General features: G+C 33.9%; 1 protein-coding gene across 1 annotated transcript; it reads left to right on the forward strand.

Annotated features, from left to right (window-relative positions):
* The first annotated feature begins 218 nt into the window (after positions 1-218).
* LOC121375330 (spermatogenesis-associated protein 4-like) lies at positions 219-16,562 on the forward strand. Its single transcript, XM_041502733.1, has 6 exons — positions 219-405; positions 3,837-3,966; positions 5,638-5,756; positions 7,360-7,522; positions 8,181-8,376; positions 15,046-16,562. Exons 1-6 carry the CDS (start codon positions 329-331, stop codon positions 15,153-15,155), a joined length of 795 nt encoding a protein of 264 aa, XP_041358667.1. The 5' UTR covers positions 219-328; the 3' UTR covers positions 15,156-16,562.
* The last annotated feature ends 4,342 nt before the right edge of the window (positions 16,563-20,904 follow it).

The raw sequence follows: 20,904 nt of genomic DNA on the forward strand, positions 1-20,904 counted from the left end.
CAGAAGGCTTACCATTAAACATACATATTGTTTTAATTCTTCACCATTTGCTAGAAGTGAATATGTGACCCATAACATGTGTCCCAATTAGGAACTATAGTGGACCGTGATCAATGAACTGTCACCCGGAAGTGATCTGTGTAGTGAGACCTGAAATCAATAATAATTTTATTTGAGTACTCTGCGCATGCTTATAAACTCGGATTATTTCATGGTCAACAAAGTCGTTAAGACCGGTGTTGTCTGGGAAACAGAAGGAAGCGTCGAACTTTGAACAAGCAGAATATTGTTTACAATTTTCAGTATAATTGGATAGTTCTATATTAATATGTCTGGTTTACCAAGAGAAGTATTACGATGGATTCAGAGTCTTGATCTGACATGGAAAGTAAAGACTCCAAAATGGTAAAAAGTATTATTTCGTCTAGAATCTGTTTCTTAACCGCTTGGACGTATCGTCAACGTCCCTAACTGCGTTATGCTTCCAACTCCGTTCGGTTTGTTTTCTCGTGCACGGTTCCCGCAATCAACATCCGATTTGTTGTTGTCTGCTTGTCGTTCATTTGCGAGGTTTTTCTTAACAGTTCGTGAGCATTTTCATTAACAATAAAGTTCAGACAAGTAAGTATCTCAATACAAAACTTTACAAACCCTTAAAATCATTAATTAATTTGGCTAAGTCGTTTTTGTTAATTCCTCAAAATTACCGGTGTTGGGTCCATTTGACTCGTAGAAATTGAGTTGAAATGGAGGACGATGAATTAACATTCCATTGTTGTCATGTGACCTCACTCGTGCCAGACCAACAAGGCCAAAACATTTAATTTCAATGATTTTTAAGCCCCCTACTGTCCGAACCAAAATGTTAACAACTACGAAAAATTGCTCTCCTACCTTTATTTTTCGTTAGATTTTACTCGCATTTTGTCCTGACAGAAATCTAGGAAAAACCATTGCAATAACACAGATTCCACATACTAGATGATAACCATGTGATGTCACCAATATCGGCTTCACTGATATCGCATAGGGCAAAAAGCATGTAATTTTGTGCCGGCTGTCATTTTGACTTTTTATGGCATATTTTCCAAGAGGGGTGAAAGGATATGACTTCATCTAGCAATGTCATAACATGTTATGATATAAAAGCAAACATAATGACATCATATTAATTTTTAAAATTATTTTTTGTTTGTTTAAAGATCATTGATTTTATATTAATTATGTCACATACTTTGGAGGCTTTTACCCCTCTTGAAGATTATTCCATAAAAAAGCAAAATGGCAGACGGCAGAAAACTGCATGTATTTTGCCCTATACTATCTCAGCAAAGTCGATACTGGCGACATCGTTACAGTCTCATATGTGGAATTTGTGTCACTGTAATGGGTTTTTTACAACTTGTGTGTGGACAAAATTTGGGAGAAATGTAACAGTAATTAAAGGTAGGATAGTAATTTTTTGTACTTGTTAACATTTTGGTTCGGACAGTAATTCAATCTGCAAAAGGTATGCTACATTTTTATGCCTCTACTGTAGTGAATAGACCTGCTGCTAAAGGCATTACTTTTGCATTAGGGAGCCATTCAGACTATTTCAGACTACTAATAGCCATATATATATATATATATATATATACACACACACACACACACACACACACACACATACATACATACATACATATACAGTTGGCTCGAACCCCGTTGGTGCTTGAGAAAGTGTTCGACCCATCGAGTAGTTTGACCAAACCATTCGGTCAACATCGGATATTTCCGTAACATCAGTTTGAAAGTTGAATTAGATACATATTATTTTGGTAACTGCAAACTTAAAATTTTGATCAAGGTATTGTATAGCAAAATATTAGAGTGAAAGAATTTATTCGAAATTACTCCAATTGTGTGATGCAGAAGCCTTTGTCAGTATTAATTAAATGTGTGGTTGTTGAAGTGATGACAGCTGATTAACTGGCCCATTGTTTCATTTAAAAGTGGTCTTGTAGACGTGCTCAAAGTAACGCCATTTTGTGCACTAATTGTTTAATTGGTATCACGGTTCATCTAACAGGCACCGTAACACTAGTTGTACTTGAAAGATCATTACCAATGGCCGCTAAACAAACACCATGACAAGTATGGTAAAGAAAGGATTGCATGGCTATTGTTGCAATTCTCCGATTCATCTATTGCTCGTTCTGCATAAATAATTAATCTGAAGGTTGTAATAACCAATTCTGCAAGTGCAGCAATTGTTGGTCCTTTTTGGTGGTTTTTCCATTTGATCGAAGGCTTATAGTCGACCCTGGGCGTGTTCGACCCATATTAAGTTAATATACGGATTTATTGAACAAAAAACTCTACTATATATATATATATATATATATATATATATACAGGGCTCATGCGACCGGCCGAAGTGAGCCCAAACTTCGCTCTGACCAGCCTGACTTCACCATGCCAGTCACCGTAAGGCGAAATCTGTGTCACCTTTTTGAAAAAAAGTCATCACTTGCAATGTACAATCACGGATGAATGGTGAAGAACTTGAGGAACATCTATTCATAGATAATAATTAAGTGTGAAGAGTCTGAGAGTTTGAAGAGAGACTGGCGGCACAAACGCATGCGACAGGCTCACAGACGGTCTAGCTCAGACAACACCTGCGTCTGACACTAATAGTAGGCCTAAGTGTGCTACTGACTGGTGAAGCGTATTGTCGGGCGAATGTGCTGGGAATTGTACACGGGTGGGGATCTAGACTATGGCGAGTGAAATGTTTCAGAGAATTTGGGTCATGCTCCGCCAGAAAATACCTTGAAAAAAAAAAAAAAAATTGGAGCAGCATACCTCGACGTGAAAATAATGCAGGAGTAATTAGTAATTAACTACTTTTACATAGACTTTGTCATAATGAATAAATTCAGCATACAAAACAGATGTGGAAATTACGAAATAATACATGCAAACCTGCCCTAGCGGATTTTTCATTTATATGTACTCATAATAAGCGGCTACCTGTCCGACACATACATCGGCCACTTAAACTGGATCCCCAAATCGCTAAAGTGTTCATGTTAAGCGGCCACTGTGCATAAATTCTATTAATTTTTTTAATTTTAAACAACAGTAACAATGTCCAGCAGATAAGCAATTTTCACACCTTCACGGATATAGTACCCATTCAGTCTGACAACTCAACAGTGTATCAATTAACAAACTGTGACTGTGGAATGTATTTAATTGCATCAGGGTACTCTACCCGTGACCGTGGTGGATTAATATACTAGGACAGTACTCTGCTTGGAGTAGTTATTAAATGAAATGAGAAGACAAACTTGCGAAAGAATTAATTCTAAACGGTGAAATTAGTGCTGTTCAATTACATTTCATTATTTCTAAAGAAAGCGACATGTGGAAAGATGATTTAATATCAATTTATTAGCCGTACAGATGGTAAACAATAAATAAATAAATAAAATACAAATTGTAAAAGTTGCACCTATATTTAGATAACTTCTTTTTGCGTCTTTTATTTTTTTGATTAAAAATTCAAGTCTCCCTGTTGTTAAAAACTTCGCCCTCTCTAAAGTTTGAGAGAGAAGTGACTTCGCTCTATGATTTTGACCTCGTGTGAGGCCTGTGTGTATATATATATATATATATATAAATGTTATTATATGACTTAAAGTGATATCTTTATTTATCAGTTAGGCTATGCACTGCAATTCCTGAAAATATGTAATTGTTAACTTGTTGATATCAAAGTTGATTCTGTAGAAAGATTATTCATTACAACAATTAATATTAATCTGTTTGCTTTGATTTTTTTCCAGGGACTTATCAAATGGTTATCTAGTTGCAGAAATTTTCTCTTGGTACTTCCCACTAAATATTCAGATGCATTCATTCTATAGCGGGACATCGATGGAATCAAAATCAAAGAACTGGGGAATTTTAAAAACAGTAAGTGATAGATTATAAGAATCATTTTTATGCAGTTATATAGTACTAAACCAAATACCTTCTGGCTGGGTCAAAGTTCAAGGTGCACCGAACTTTTGATAGATAAGTGAACACCACAAGTCCTGTGATTGGTTATAAATGTGAGTGTGTTGGTTGTAAAAAAAATTAGTTTCATCTGGGCTAAAAATGTATGCAATTTTATTTCATCTAGTACCACTGTGTCAAGTAGCCTTGTGCTTGGAACATGTATGGGGTACCTGTAAAAAAAAAAGTACTAAAATTTTGTGTGGAACTAGGGTAGTCATAGACGCTACCCGTTATCTCAGAAATGAGCAGCTTGACACCTACTTTTTTGTGATTCACTTTAAGGGTGAGGGGTGGTAGTATTTATATCCGTGGCGTTTATGTCGATTGATACATTGCAGGTAGGAGTTTTAGCCACATATGTTACTATTGTCGTCTATGGGATTTGATTTGGTAGTATACACCCTAAATGGGAAAGACAAGGTACATCTAAAGGGCCATTCAAATATTACGTAACGCTCGAGGGGATGGGTGGGTGTATATCCAAACGTTATGTAGCATTACAGTGTGTGTATGTGTGTGTGTGTGTATGTACTAATTGGCATCACATAATGCACCTTTTATCAATTACTAAAATTTGTATTCTGTTGTTGTTTTTGTTGTTTGTTTGTTGGTTTCTTTCATAAATACTGTAACAGCGACAGTGTTTAATATATGTAGTTATAGGTAAATGTTAACACACAATAATGATTATAAATCAAGTTGAAATTCATATCTATGCTTTCCCAAATCAAATAACTGTACGTTAAAATTATTCTTGTTTGTGAATGGAAAGGGGTGTGTCTCCAAAGGTTACTTAATATTTTGGAGGGTGTATGGTCTAGTGTTACCTAGTGTTACAAGGGGGAGAGAGGGTGTCTAATTCTGACAACAAAGCATTACGTAATATTTGAATGGCCCCTAAGGTGGTAAAAACTTAAGGCTCAAGTGATGAGGCTTGCCATATCCCCAGGTTAATTATACTTCAACAACAATGTTATTGATTATGTTTGTCTCATTCTTTAGATAATAAATTAATAATGTATCGGAGGCAATAAAAATAGATTTATATTCTTGAATATGTGACTACCATAAATGTTTTTATTTACATCCCAACTGAAATATACATTGGATATATGAATTGGATGTCATCTTTGTTTTTTAACCAGAGACCCCAGCCTGAGATATACAAACAGTTTGTTTAAAATGAGTCTTGGTGAGGTATGTTCTGTCCAGTCTGTGAGAAAGGGTATATTAAACAACACTTGCTGCTAACTGAAAGCAGAAATACCCGGTAACTTGTAAATATAATTTTTGACCGAAAGCTGTGGTATGTGCTGTCCAGTCTGTGAGAAAGTATATATTAAACAACACTTGCTGCTAATTGAAAGCAGAAATAACGGTTGTAACCATGTGTTTCTTCTCTTATTCTCTAAACTACGTTTTGTAATGGATAAACTTTGTTAAAGAATTAAACAATGTTCTGGAGCTTCGTTGAATGAAATTTTTGTCCCTTAATTGAGCAACTTGACTATTTTCTTTTAATTGATTTTACAACTGTGAAATGTCAGATGTGTTACTTTACATTTCCCAATTTATTTTTTTCAGTTTATCAAACGTCAGCATTTGGATATTCCTGATGACTACATCGAAGGAGCAATTCACTGCAAAGAGGGAGCATCTGGCTTGTTAGTAGAAAGGCTGTATGAAATTTTAACAAACAGAAGGTAAGTATTCTAGGGTCTCTCCACGAGTATTTGGGCATGGGTCGATTCTAGTAAGACTGTTCACAGGACTTGAGTACCCGTACAAGGAAGAGCACTCTCATTTAATGATATTTTGTTTACGTCACTTTGCCATATGGAGGAGGTAAAACAAAAGTCAACTGTGTGGAATGCAATACAGTGGCATGATTTGACATCCATGTTCAGCATCAGAATTAAGGAAGGAAAGGAAGGAAATGTCTTATTTAATGACGCACTCAACACATTTTATTTACGGTTATATGGTGTCAGACATATGGTTACGGACCACACAGATATTGAGAGAGGAAACCCGCTGTCGCCACTTTAAGGGCTACTCTTTCCGATTAGCAGCAAGGGATCTTTTATATGCACCATCCCACAGACAGGGTAATACATACCACAGCCTTTGATATACCAGTCGTGGTGCACTGGCTGGAACGAGAAATAGCCCAATGGGCCCACCGACAGGGATCGATCCCAGACCTACTGCGCATCCAGCGGGCCAGAATTAAGATGCATAATGTTATTTTACTTTATTCCTTAGTCTCATTATCAGCTATTGTAAGTGTCGAGTGTTCGAGTCCGGGTCGAGTTTGACACTCTAGTACTCGAGTCCAATATTATAATATTATGGACTCGAGGAGACCCTACTAAGTGCTACCTGTTTTACAAATGTTAAAACTGCCGTCACATTACCCATTCCTATTTATAAATTCATTAACTATTAATGCAGAATACACATTAAGGTTGTGATTTTTTTTTTGTAGACAGATAAAGTTATCAACCTTTGTACATTATACCAATCGTGTTGTCTTATTTTAAAATACAGTGTACAGATAAGCAAAAATAGAAGCATTCCACCTTTTAAATGTTGAAATGACTAATTCTAAAGACTATATTAATTTAGCAATTGTGGAATAATGATTATTATGTCTTTGGTAAAGAACACAGGGTGCAAAATGTTCAAAACGGTTAAATAATAAAAAGATACACAAAATTTTATCTTTAAGCATTTTGTGTGATATTGCATTTTATAAAGTGCAATATCACTTTCCTCCAGTTCCAAGCACTACTACCTTGTTCATTTATACTACAAATGAAATTGGCCAGAAAAACAACACATCACAAGTCCTATCTCATATCTTACAACCCCTGCAATTAAGAAAATTTCCACGGCAAAAAAAAGGATGACATTGAAAAAAAACATGAATATAGTACACAGCAAAAACGTGCTATGGAGATTTAAAACCTCCACAGCATTGTCGGTTGCCATGGGCAGTTGCAGGGGTTGTCTTATCAGACCCAGTGAGACTGATCCTATTTGGTATAGTGCTACATATAGAGGCAATCTCTCTATTATTATAAAACATCTAATATGGTACAAGTGGCTCAGTGTCTTAAAAAATACTTATTATTCCTCTCCTAGAAGACTGTTTGACAGGACCCATATTTTCGAAACTATCTTAGTGCTACCATGTGTGCTGTTGTGATGTCATAGCTTATGATAGTTTTACAGTTTTGTAGCACTAAGATAGCTTTGAAAATCCCTAGCCAGAGGTTTGATGGTGTGTTTTTTATCTTACAGAGTGAGAAAAATGACTTCAGATTCTGATGTGGACTTCACTGACTGGGCGTACCAGGAGAAACTGCCAATGCATGCTCGGTCGACTGCCACCAAGGCGGTGAAGAATAATCTAAGGCTAACAGAGGTTATGGCAGAGCCAAGCCTGATAGCCCAAGCTCAAAAGGTATCTTTTTGTCATTAAAATTCAATGGTTGTTTATAGCATACTTAATTCTTAGTTCTTTTTACAGTCAAATGGTTGCAAAACAAAATAATACAACTGTGGTTGCATTAGAAAATAATTGTTTTTGTATGCTACTTGTATGCCGTTGTTTAAGAAAATAGACCATTTTATATGTATGAAACAAATGAGTCAAATTTGTTTTGTAAATCATCGTAGATCGTATAACATATGTGTAATCTGACTCATGAATGGAAACATTGTATGAATGAAAGTAAAGTTCAGGCAGTGGCAAACAACCAACAAAACATAATTTTTAAGCCAACCAATCGGTGACTGTAGAAACAAGTGCAGATATTGAAAACATATTTGAGCCCATATGGGTAATAAAATGTGATACCGTCTAATTTTATCTTTCATTTTGTACGTTATGCATTATATCTTTCATTTTGTACGTTATGCATTTTATCTTTCATTTTGTATGTTATGCATTTTATCTTTCATTTTGTACGTTATGCAGATATAATCCGATACGGACTAGTCTTATCTTTCATTTTGTAAATTTAATATACGGTAGATTTTTGTTACAATTAAATCTTTTAAGTGATGAACCATTTATGGATGAGAATTTCATATTTTTGGGGACATGTTTTATTTTTCAGGCTCAGAGAATAATAACTGATCATGTAGACCACCGAAGGATAGAGAGGATGGAGGACCCATCCAGGTTTAGGATTTTACCCACAATCGGCGAGAGGAGCATTCGAAGACATCCTCCTGCATCACAAGAAAACACTGACCTGAACCAGAGCACCAAAGATGACACCACCACAGAGGAGCAGTCTAAACGAGAACAAAGTAAGTAAATGTAATGTCTGAAACAGACTATGTACATATCAGTCAAAACATGTACACTTCAGTCTTGTACAGTTAGTAGACATTAGTCTGAAACAGAATATGTACACATCAGTTTTGTACTTTTAGTAAACATCAGTCTGAAATAGAGTATGCTAAGAAGAATATGTCAGCTTCAAATAGAGTGCATTTTGTAGACATAAGTCTGAAATAGAGTACGTCAAGAAGGCGTCAAATATCAGTCTAAAACAGTACAGTATGTAGACATCAGTCTAAAACAGTACAATATGTAGACATCGGTCTAAAACAGTGCAGTATGTAGACATCGGTCTTAAACATAACAGTATGTAGACATCGGTCTAAAACAGTGCAGCATGTAGACATCGGTCTAAAACAGTGCAGGATGTAGACATCGGTCTAAAACAGTGCAGCATGTAGACATCGGTCTAAAACAGTGCAGCATGTAGACATCGGTCTAAAACAGTGCAGCATGTAGACATCGGTCTTAAACAGTGCAGCATGTAGACATCGGTCTTAAACAGTGAAGCATGTAAACATCGGTCTAAAACAGTGCAGCATGTAGACATCGGTCTAAAACAGTGCAGGATGTAGACATCGGTCTAAAACAGTGCAGCATGTAGACATCGGTCTAAAACAGTGCAGCATGTAGACATCGGTCTTAAACAGTGCAGCATGTAGACATCGGTCTAAAACAGTGCAGCATGTAGACATTGGTCTAAAACAGTGCAGTATGTAGACATCAGTCTAAAACAGTGCAGTATGTAGACCTCAGTCTAATATATAACAGTATGTAGACATCAGTCTAAAACAGTGCAGTATGTAGACCTCGGTCTAAAATATAACAGTATGTAGACATCAGTCTAAAACAGAACAGTATGTAGACATCGGTCTAAAACAGTGCAGTATGTAGACATCCATTTGAAATAAATGTACAGCTTTAAGACTAAATTACCTAATGTTTGACATCCAGTAGCTGATGATAAATAAATCTATGTGCTCTAGTGTTGTTGTTAAAGAAAACAAACTAACTTTTTACTTATGGAAATTTAGAATCATTTCAAATAAATTATAGAATTTTCAATTTACAACAGATGTTGTGGAAAATAAGTGTATATATGGGTCATTCCACAGAAAAGGTAAAAAATTATGGATGATTTTGTCCCCGTCCATTTTTTCAGTAAAAAATTACTTCACTTTTATCTTTTATATGAAAACAAATATTGTGGATCATGCTTTAGCAAGAACATAAACATTCATCATTTCAATAATAATTATTTCACCGAAACTGATAGTCAAAAACCAAATTTTGTCAAATTTGTCCACTAAGTTACTGTCCCAAACAGCAAGTCTATACATACAGTCTGTTGTATGAACCTTCAACCATATAAACATGTAGTATTATTTTTCATTCAAAACCATTTTATTTTGGATAGTGTCTAGTGTTGAAATCAATTATATAAATGACACAGTTGTTGAAACTATAGAAATTATTTAGGATTTACTTTGTGCAGACCTGTCAACCTTTAGTCAAGAGAAAGCAGGAGGTGTGTGTTGAAAAAGCAGGAGATTTTTTAAATTCACACAATTTAACCCAAAATCGCAACATTAAAAAACCACATTATTTATTACAATAAGTTATATGAATACTATATAATGTCATATATACTTCTTAACCTTAGATCTTGGCATTAAAACTTTTTTTTTTTTTTTTTTTTTTTTTTTAAAGTTTAAATATTATTATGATTTAATACATATTTAAAAAAAAAAAAATTATTTTATCCAAAAATGTTAAGAACATGAACAAGAAATAAAAAATTTAATTAGTGCATTTACGGTATTACACTTACAGGTTGCGTCACATTATCATTTATCTCGCCTTCATGTAAAATTCTTTAATCTCATTGGTTGTTTGCCGTTGGACAAATCCCTTATCCCCCTGTGGGCGGAGCCAAATTCTCTTATACCCCGTCTGTAATTTCCCAACAGTTTCCAGCCGCCCCAGTTAATGCTAAAGCAATAATTAGATTATAAATAACATTGATAATCAATCAAGTATACATCATTAATTTAATTTTTACTGTAAAATACACTATTTCAATACTTTTAAAAGCTGCAATGTTGAACTCGGCCACCTAATTACGGTCGTGGCGTTATTGTATTAATGCGCGATTAGCAACAGTTGTTTTTTATTTTTAATATTTTAATTTTTTTTACTACATACATTTCTGATAAAAAAAAGTTTTTTTTTTTTTTTAAATTATTAATATCTGTTTCAGACAATTTCATATTACAAACATTTGAAGTTAAAAACTCGTTTATCGATGGAACTATTTTTCGTCACTTGCAAGTGATTTCGTTCGCGTCCGCGTGGTACGGCTCCGTTAATAAATTGTTAACAATTATTGTCTGGCGTTAATTCGGCTCGGGGTAAAAGAACACACAGAGGGTACATAAAAAGCCATATACCCCTCGTGATGCTTCTACAACTTATATTGTGGTTATTGTAAGTACCAAAGACAAATTTATATAAATCTTATAAATTAATATTCAGTTTTTACTATAATGAGGAACGGTGGCGTGGTACTTATTTAAAATCATTATAATGATGCAATAACTATTGTATTTTCATTAATCATAAGTAAAACCTCATTACGGACATCGTGTGAAATATACCGGAATTATACCCATTTCCGTGAGTAACTTTATGTCAATGTCAAACACAACATTTTTTAATTGTACAAAAATAATTTCTTGAAGAGTGACTGACACAAGTATGTTTATACAGCTAATTGGTCTTTTTGTTATCTTGCTGTGACATGTGATTTTAACATGCATCGTGTGTATCGCTGTCAACTCGGAGTCTGGCAGTTCAGATTCGTCATAGTTGCATTATGTAATCCAGTGGGAAGACATTTTACAATTCAGAGGTGTCATTAGAACTAAATTGGATTGTTTTTTTTTTTTTTTTTTTATGCAACACTGAATGTCAATTACAGCCTGTTGAATTAGCGGCAACACGCTTCGTAGCCATTACGATGACAACAAACATTATAATAACACGTCATTTTATAAACTCCATATGCTTTTTTAACAATATAAATAGGCTATCCCACAATTCTCACTTCGGCAGAGGTTAAACAGTCGGGACAATTCGGCCTGTTACATTCTCAGAAAACGAAAGTAGTCGACATTTTCCGAATGAGAATAAAAAAGGTAGAGTTACTTCCCTTATGTTATTTTGACAAAAGAGGATAGATTTTTTTTTTATGCTTACAAAAATGTCATTTAACAGGAGAAACTGTCTCCCACACAGGTGAAAGGAGATTTAATCAAATACCGGGAGACTCCCGCGGAATCCGGGAGGGTTGACAGGTCTGACTTTGTGTCCCCATTTATTATGTCCACTATGTTATTACTTTATTTTAGACAAGTACAGTCACTGAGAGATACATATGGAATCTTTTTAAATACTCACCAGATGGCAATGCAATCCCTGTCAGTAATAAGAAGCATGGTTTTGATCAGATGTGACACATTTCTAATTTATTTTCAATTTTGGAAACGCGAGTCAGTCGTACCTTTATTATATGTCTGCAAGGTTACCAATGTAGTAATCCACCAATATACTGTATGAGTTTGACTATTATACCACAAAGTAGGTTAAGTATACCAAAACCTAAAACAAAAGCCTGAGTGGTAATATGTCAGACTAGCAAGGTCATAGGATGAGATATTTAAGAAAATGTCTACTATGTTACCATCTGCTAAGTTACCTTCAACAAAGTAACTTAGTAGACCAGTGTTGGTAACCTAGTAGACAAACAGGTAGAAATGCCATCATTACACGGAGTTATTGCTAAAATGTTACTATTAATACATCTCCTACATGTATATACTGAATAATAGTTTACTTTTTAAAGTGTAGTCCTAGAATATTAGCTTTACTGTAAATTTGTGACACTTTAGTAACATAGCGGACAACGGAGTAACTTAGTAGCCACACTGTCAGTATATCAGTTACCAGTATAAAACACATCACAGTTGTTATCACATTGATTTATACTAATAGTTAATGATGGACACATACTTGTTTTCAGTTATTTTAATAAATACAGGTAGATTTTATTTAACTACTACTAGTGTACCAGTTAATTACTATATACCATGTTTATAACATTTGCAGAGTGCCAGTAAAATTAGGATGAATTTTTTTATGTGGAACTAGGATAGTCAGAAGTCAGAGATGTGTCCCGATATATAAAACATTTTAAGGGTCAGGTGTTATGGTGTGCACTGTATTAATATTTCAATTTTGTGGTAATATGTTGATTAAAATAATGGTTATACATATAGCTGCTGTATGCACTATTGTGTTTATTACTAATGGCATCTTTTCAGTTTGATTTAGTGATATATATCCAAATGAATGTGTTCTCTACCTGGCACATTAAAGATTCACCGAAGTAAATAATAATAAATAAAAAAATTAACAAACAAAAAATACTTCCCCCCCCCCCACTGAATTCTGACCAGGGGGATGCTAGTTATGTTTGTTTAATAGCTAACTTGTGCAAATGCAGAATTCTTATATTCTAACTTCTGTAGAGTCACGTTAATTATGAAATATTGGCTAACACTAGTCTTACTCAAACTACAGCACAAATAGCTCAATCAACACTGAAGTGACTGTTGTTGTATCTTCTTGTATATATAATCCCATGGGTCGCTGTTGATGTGTACACTCCTTATTCTTGTACCTCAAACTACTACACTATAGCTCAATCAACACTGAAGTGACTGTTGTTGTATCTTCTTGTATATAGAATCCCATGGGTCGCTGTTGATGTGTACACTCCTTATTCTTGTACCTCAAACTACTACACTATAGCTCAATCAACACTGAAGTGACTGTTGTTGTATCTTCTTGTATATAGAATCCCATGGGTCGCTGTTGATGTGTACACTCCTTATTCTTGTACCTCAAACTACTACAAATGAAAGATATTCGTGCATCTTTGCATTAAATGTATCTGGCTGTATTTTGTTTTTACGATTCAGTGTTAAACAAGACATCATAAGGGTGTACAATGAGACAGCTATACAGGTGGAGTACATTCTGCCTCAACAATAAGGACATTTATGGGTATATTTATGAAAACTGTTTGTCTCCTTCCCAAACCAACCGCTAATGGTAGTAAGCATAAACAAACTGACACAAGTTATGAGACCAGATCTTATAAATGATATAAGCATGTACACATGCATGCATTTAATATATAAAATTTCAAAAGTGTTGAAAAATAAAAACAGAAATAATATATGATTTTGTCAGCTGAAGTAAATTTTTAAAAAAGATGTGTATTGGCTTGTAGTTCAATTTTGTATTTGTTATATTGGTCCATCAGGGTTTCTGCCAGAGGGTAAAACGGGTATGGCGCCATACCCACATTTTTGGGTAGATTTTTGTTTTAAATAACTTTTGACAAAATTAATTATCCTTATCAGTACTGTATGATTGTCTTAACCGTAGCCCAAAACTTAACTCATTTTCTTTCTGGAGGAGGCCCTCATACTGTGGTTGCATTCAATTCCATAGCGCCATACCCATACATTTCTTTCTGGCAGAAACACTGTCCATGGAACATTTTGTTTGATTCCAAATATTATGATATTCATGCTGAGGTGTCTTTAATAATTTATTTACTCATTTGAATTAAATGTGTAACAGTTAAGATTTTAAATGTTATTTATTGTCAATTCCGATTGAATCATTTACATCTGATGATGACCTCACATCAGTAAAATAATTATTTGTCTGTATTTAGACATATGACCTTGTTACTCATTCTTATTACTGTATCAGCCTGTTCTGATCATTAAATATAGATAATCAGAGTTTTTACTGTAAGTCAGTTAGTTCATTAGATGGTTATTATAAGTAACTTAGTGGAAGTTAAACCTGGTCTACTATGTTACCGCATGTCCACTAGGTTACTTTCATGAACAAATGTATTTTTAAAAATTAAAATGTATGTTGTTAATGGATATTAGCATATATTTACAAGGACAGTAAAAGGATGTGCTGGTTGATATATAGTAAAACTACTTCTTGCAACATAAAGGAAATATTTTTCAAATTATAAATGATAGTTTGTAAGAAAATATATGATAAGAGTAAACATTTAGGTGATTACATAAAATATAACCTTATCTTGTAACAAAGTGACGTTAATTCATAGAAAGGGACAGCTTGCCTAAATTGTAGTACCATATAAAATGTCCCCTGTGTAGGTTTAGTGTAATGTTTGATATTCCTGTTGTCCATAACTTAGTGGGCACTACTTCTTACCTGTGACAGTTTTAAAAAACACACATACAAACTGAAATGGCTATTAGCTGCCAAACCATCATTTTATGTGCAGAAATATATATTGAATACAGTACTGTAAATAAAAAATAGATTCAAGTTGTTTCATTTTTAAGAAAAACAAAATCAGAATTTTTCCCCTTTTCTGTGGAATGATCCATATATGAAAAGGAACGAAATGTTATGCAGTGGATTTAATATAATGAGTATCGATAATACACATAATCTGTTGGTCAAAGTCATTATGTTGGAATAAAGTAATGAATTTCTTTTTCCTTTTTTAGCACAAGAAAGCATGAATCCAGAACGAGAGTCTGGCATGACATATAAAGAAATTAATGTCCACCAGTTGGATAAAGCCCAGTTATACGACATGCCCATCCAGAGCTGCTAAAACTACACATTGATTACAGACACTGGCTAGTGAATTGTGACACAATAATTATAATTTAACATTAATAATTACAGTTTGTCATGCACAGTTACAATGCTTGATATAGTTTATTATGTGGCAATAAATCTTAAAATTGGTTTACTGCTACACTGTTTTTCACAAATGAATTTGTGTACTGTTGAGCATTGTATAAAGGACATTTTGAATAACAACCTCTTGTCAAAAAGGGTACCCCAGACTTTTATTTTCATTCATTAATGCACATATTGTCCTCCATTTTCACCAGTTCTAAAAGGCCACATTTTGTGTGTGTCATTAGATGTGGACCTTTAAACAAACGAGAAGGCTGCCTTTGGGGCCCCAAAAGTAGTTAATAAAATGATATGAAATTTATTTATTAACATCACAATTTTTTAAAAGTACATATTAGAAGGCTTGCATAGAGCACCAAATATTGTGGTCATTTGAATGCTGTTGATATATATACAATTCAAGGGATGAAAATTACGATGGACCAGAGACTTGTAGAATCTTGAAAAGTAAAGCCTTTCATGAAAGAACAAGGGCAGGCAGGAAGTTTCACAGGTTACACATTGTTTTTTTAGAAATTTTAATATGAATGGTTAGGTATTGAGATTGGCCCTAAAGTTAGGGCTGCACAATGGTCTAAAATGGTGGCCCCAGTTCAGAACATATGCAGAGTATCAGCAGAAATGATATCATAAGTTTTGGACAGAGAGTAGGGAAAATGTTTGACAAACAGCAAAAAGCCCAGAAACACTGTACAGACGATTAAAATTCCGGATAAATCCATAAAACTTTCATCGCTGGTTTCAGGTAGTGCCAAAATCCTGAATGCCTCCCAAAATCTGTAATTTCATCATATCTGGAGCTCTTCATCCCTACAATTTATATTATAGAATTACATTGAATTAATGAAAAAAAAATCATTGCTTTATTCATTATGTAATATAATACATGCATATAATTGTTTTGTGGTATAAACCACGATTTGGTTTCTACTTTACCTCAATTGGTAGATGTAACAAACGGGCCTACCTCAACATCCAGCCTACAGTAACTGATTTCTGCATAGTCTGATGCATTTCCACCTAAATGATTGAAAACTTTCTGTTGAGACAAGTTACGATAAACAGTTTTAACCTAACATGGTTATTTGTTATTCTGTTGCACATCAGCTAAATTTAATAATGTTGATTATAATTTTGAATATCTAGTTTAAATAGAACAATATAATAAAATATTGATGTTGTTATTGTCATTGTTAATGCAATTACAGTATTTTATGATCATGTATGTTGAATATTGATAAAAAAAACCCACCCCAAAGTTAGAGTGTTTTTGTAAATAAGCTAAGAAACATTAATAAATCCTTTGTTGAATGTGTTCATCTATTTGTTTTTGTCTGGCAAATACGGAGTAACAAAGAATTGCATTTTGTTTTTCCCATCGATTTACTGTTTAGAAAGAACAAGCATTACATTGTGGAATGGATGATCTAATTTCAGTCTGCATCAGCAGAAAGAAACCGTGTTGTTCAGAGTATTAGCAAGGGGACTGGAAATACAATGCCTTGATTTTGCCACCATGCATTCCTCTTAAGGCTGCCTTTGCTTTAGTGCGATTTCTTTTGTATAACTAGCTAAAAGTTTATTTTGTTTAACAACACCACTAGAGCACATTGATTAATTAATTAATCAGCTATTGGATGTCAAACATTTGGTAATTCTGACTTGTAGTCATCAGAGGAAACCTGCTACATTATTCCTAATGCAGCAAGGGATCTTTTATATGCCCATTCCAACAGACAGGAAAGCACATACAATGGCCTTTGACCAATTCTGGTGCACCGGTTGGAGAAAAAGCCAATCACTTGAATGGATCCACCTGCAACACAAGCACCTCTAGCGAGTGCTCAACCGATTGCGCTAAATCCTGCTGTATGGCTAGCTGTGCCGTTGGGTGGTCAAAACTCAAATTGGTTGATTTGCATTGATATGTCTGTTGATGGGTAACAACGTGGGTGCTAGCAGTGCAGCATAAACAGTTTATCATGTATCAGTTCATTTTGGAGGCATTATCCGTAATTGCCAATTTCCATTAATAAATTATGTCATGGCAGGAACCATGTCATAAAAACACTTCAGTGGACATGTGCTAGCAATATAGGCAGAACTATTATGAGAGAACTACACCAGTGGAAAGACAGTCTTAAATGAAACTTGAACTTTTAAATGAACTGTTTATTTTTACCTCCATGAACACATTTTTAATGAAACATAGAATAGTTGCTACAGAACTACAAATTATCATATAGAAATTGTCACTTGAAGTGTAATTGTTAGAGGTCAATATATTAATAGCACCATACACAATGAGAATTTAAAATTTGTAGATTGTTTTGTTAACACTTTTACAGACAACTGTCTAATGTATGTACATTTGCTCAAAATAAAATATTTTGAAGTTGAAATTACTATGTTATGACCAACTGTAAGACGGAACCCAATCTTTTTTCTTGTTTAGTCCCAATTTTGTTTGCAAGTCAATACACAGCACTTACCTGTTGCATTTAAAAACAGAAAAATCTAAAATAAATATTACATGTCCAGTTATAAAACAGTGTATTGTTTCGAGATGAAAATTACTTTAGAGAAATAATCTTGGAAAATTATACATTCATTTGTAAACTGACAGTGAGTGTTCTGTATTGTGATTGGTTAATTACATTATTTTTCCGGGATCAAATAGACAATAACACCCTGAAAGCTAATGCTGTCATTAAAGGCGACGTCATTAGCAATTGGAATAGGCGAAGTTGGCAATTCAAGGGTCTTCAGTTAGATTGTAGCCAGGTATTTTTTTTCAAGAAATACTAAATATACAGTCAGTTCTTTTGTCAAAAATAACATTTACGTGATCAAATAGACCTCCTAAATAATGTACTACTTTATTGTGTAACATACTATCCTGAATGATTTAGCACTTGCTAACCAAAGACCTTGCGAGTACTAAATATTAATAGTAATTATTAGTAATTATTAGTACTGAACAACTATGTCACTTACAGTATTTAAAATGGAGTTTGCATTTAATTGTCTATAGCAATGGCTAAACTGTTAATGAAATGTGTTTACTATGATCCACTATTTTCACAACACACAAAAGTGAACAAATTATGTAAATAAACTATTTTATTTTCCAATAACGGTCATACAACAATGAAAAGGACTTAAATATATTGTTTGTTTAACAACTAGTGTTTCCACAATCCATATAAAAATTAACTACATGCAGTAGTACATAATATATACTGATGGAAAGAAATAAGGGAACACATGGTATTTGAGACCAAATGTAATTCACAATTGGAGTAGTTACGTCTGTATAAAATACAGAGATGTATTGTGGCACTGTCAGTACTGAGGGGTTGACGTCCAGTAACAGTTAATTTCCTGATACTTGTGGATGAGGATTTTGGTTGTAGTCAACATTTGAAGTTACTACTCGAGTGTTCCTTTATTTCTGTCCATCAGTATATGTATCTGCCATATTATTACTTGCCAAAACTCATCTCCCCTTACCCACCATCCTCCAAATCAAATCAAGTCAGATTCTTGTACACATATAATTTAAATAACATTAAAACGTGATGAAGTTTTTTTGTATGTATTACAGAGAATAACACTATTAACAGACTAATGATATAGGTTATCAGCTTTATAAGAGAGAATAATTGGTTAATGACAAAGATTATCAACTTTATCCTATGAAGGTACATCCCTCCTGAACATGATAAGCCAATAACTTATGCCATTAATTAATCATTTTCAGTAATTTTTTCCTCCATATCCATAAAAAATTGTTAAGAAATTATATTTATGGATATGCAGGATTAAAATAATAGAAAATTTTAACTATAAATTCTCAGACGATCTACTATTAAATACAAACAACAGGCAAGCCTTTTCTAGCACATCAAACAAGATACAGTACATGACATTCCTTGTAAAATTTGTGGTTAGACATTAAATTTATTAAGTTTAAAACTAACTTGAATTCTTTAATTAAATTATGTAATCTTTGTTATGGTCACACCAGCATCAAGCTTTTATTTCCATATACTACATTGAAATTCAAGATATTTAAAACTATATTATTAAAAATCTAAATATGCCAATGCTTTGTACCGGTTTCAACGGCTAATTGGGGAAGTGTTAAAGTGAAACCTCAGCTAACGACCACCCTGGTACTAAAACCACCCCACTATAAATACCAATATTTTAAAGACCACAATATTTCCTTATTATTTTATAGTAAAACTACCCTGGTATTAAGACCACCCCGCTATTGCAGATTACGACCAGTAAAGTAAGACCCAGTGGGTTTTTTCCGTGCATTTGGACCCCACAAATGTAACCACACCAATTACTTGTCACGTCACATAAGTGACAAACAATAAATAACACAGTAAAATCTTGCCTAGCTGTCCACGCTGTGTGTTTAAAGTTAATTGCAGGTATATGTGTTGCTCAAACTAGCAATTAAATAAGTCTCATATTTATTTAGTTCGAAAGAGAAAGGTATTACTTTTGAACTAGGAAGTCCGTTAATTTCTGGAAGGTACGGCCTACAATCATTTTATTGTATAACCTGCACACAATATATATATATTTTTTTATTAAAACAAATGCTGCACCATCCTAGTACTTTACTTCACACAAAAACTGACAACAAATGCGACGATTAGCTGCAATCAGTCAAGTGAGACACGTGTTTGTATTGCCTTTGGGGCAGTGAATGTCCTAAACTGTCTGGAGGGTTTCATTCATCCAGGCAGTTGTTAATCTCAGTAGTGTAATAATTAAGAAAAAGATCAGGTCCACGCTCACAAATAACTGAAGCAGGTTTGACACTTGATTATTCTTGCATTTCAATGTAAATGTTAGTACACCTTTATCGCCAAGTAATTTTATCAGCTCATTACTGACGGCATCCGAAAAGGACAGTGGGATGTAAAATTCACAATCAATATTTACCAAACAATCATTTTGAATGATAATGTTGGTAATTCGGTATTAAGACCACCTCACTATTAAGACCACTTTTAATAAGTCCTGCTGATGGTCACAATAGCTGGGTTTCACTGTACTAACCTTTCTCTAATTAGTCACTAATCCTGTCCCGGATACATCCAAACTGCTCAGGTGTGTGCCAATAACACGTTTGATGTAAGCATCAAAATCAGATGAAGTTAAAATGACTACAACTAGCAGTGAATTGCAGTAAATTCTTATACTATGTAGTCTATTCTTATAAAGTGCAGTCAGTTGTTATACAGTGTAGTCAATTCTTATACTGTGCAATTGTTTGTTATACCATGCAGTCAATTCTTATACTATGTAATCTGTTTCAGAATGACTGGATTAGGATTTACTTTTTAATATGAACCTTAAAAGGCGACTTTGATGTTTATCTTGCCTGTTGTTTGTATGTAATAGTAGATCATCTGAGAATTTATTGTTATTTTCTGGTACTTAAACTACCTTTATCATTACTCACATGGAGTCACATAAATATTAGAATACAGGCCTGACAATTTTGTATGGTTCAGTTATAACAGAACATTTGACTTCAATTTAAAAGAGATAAGAAACAGTATTAAGATATTCAGTATATATTCCTTGACACTTTCTGATTTTTATTAACACTTTTCCAAAATTCACAA

This window comes from Gigantopelta aegis, chromosome 6, assembly GCF_016097555.1.
Source record: "Gigantopelta aegis isolate Gae_Host chromosome 6, Gae_host_genome, whole genome shotgun sequence".
Taxonomy (NCBI): Eukaryota; Metazoa; Mollusca; class Gastropoda; order Neomphalida; family Peltospiridae; genus Gigantopelta; species Gigantopelta aegis.

Coding starts and splice junctions, on each gene's coding strand:
- LOC121375330 (XM_041502733.1), top strand. CDS start 329: ATGTCTGGTTTACCAAGAGAAGTATTACGATGGATTCAGAGTCTTGAT. Junction 406..3,836: donor AAAGTAAAGACTCCAAAATG/GTAAAAAGTATT, acceptor ATTTTTTTCCAG/GGACTTATCAAATGGTTATC. Junction 3,967..5,637: donor ACTGGGGAATTTTAAAAACA/GTAAGTGATAGA, acceptor TATTTTTTTCAG/TTTATCAAACGTCAGCATTT.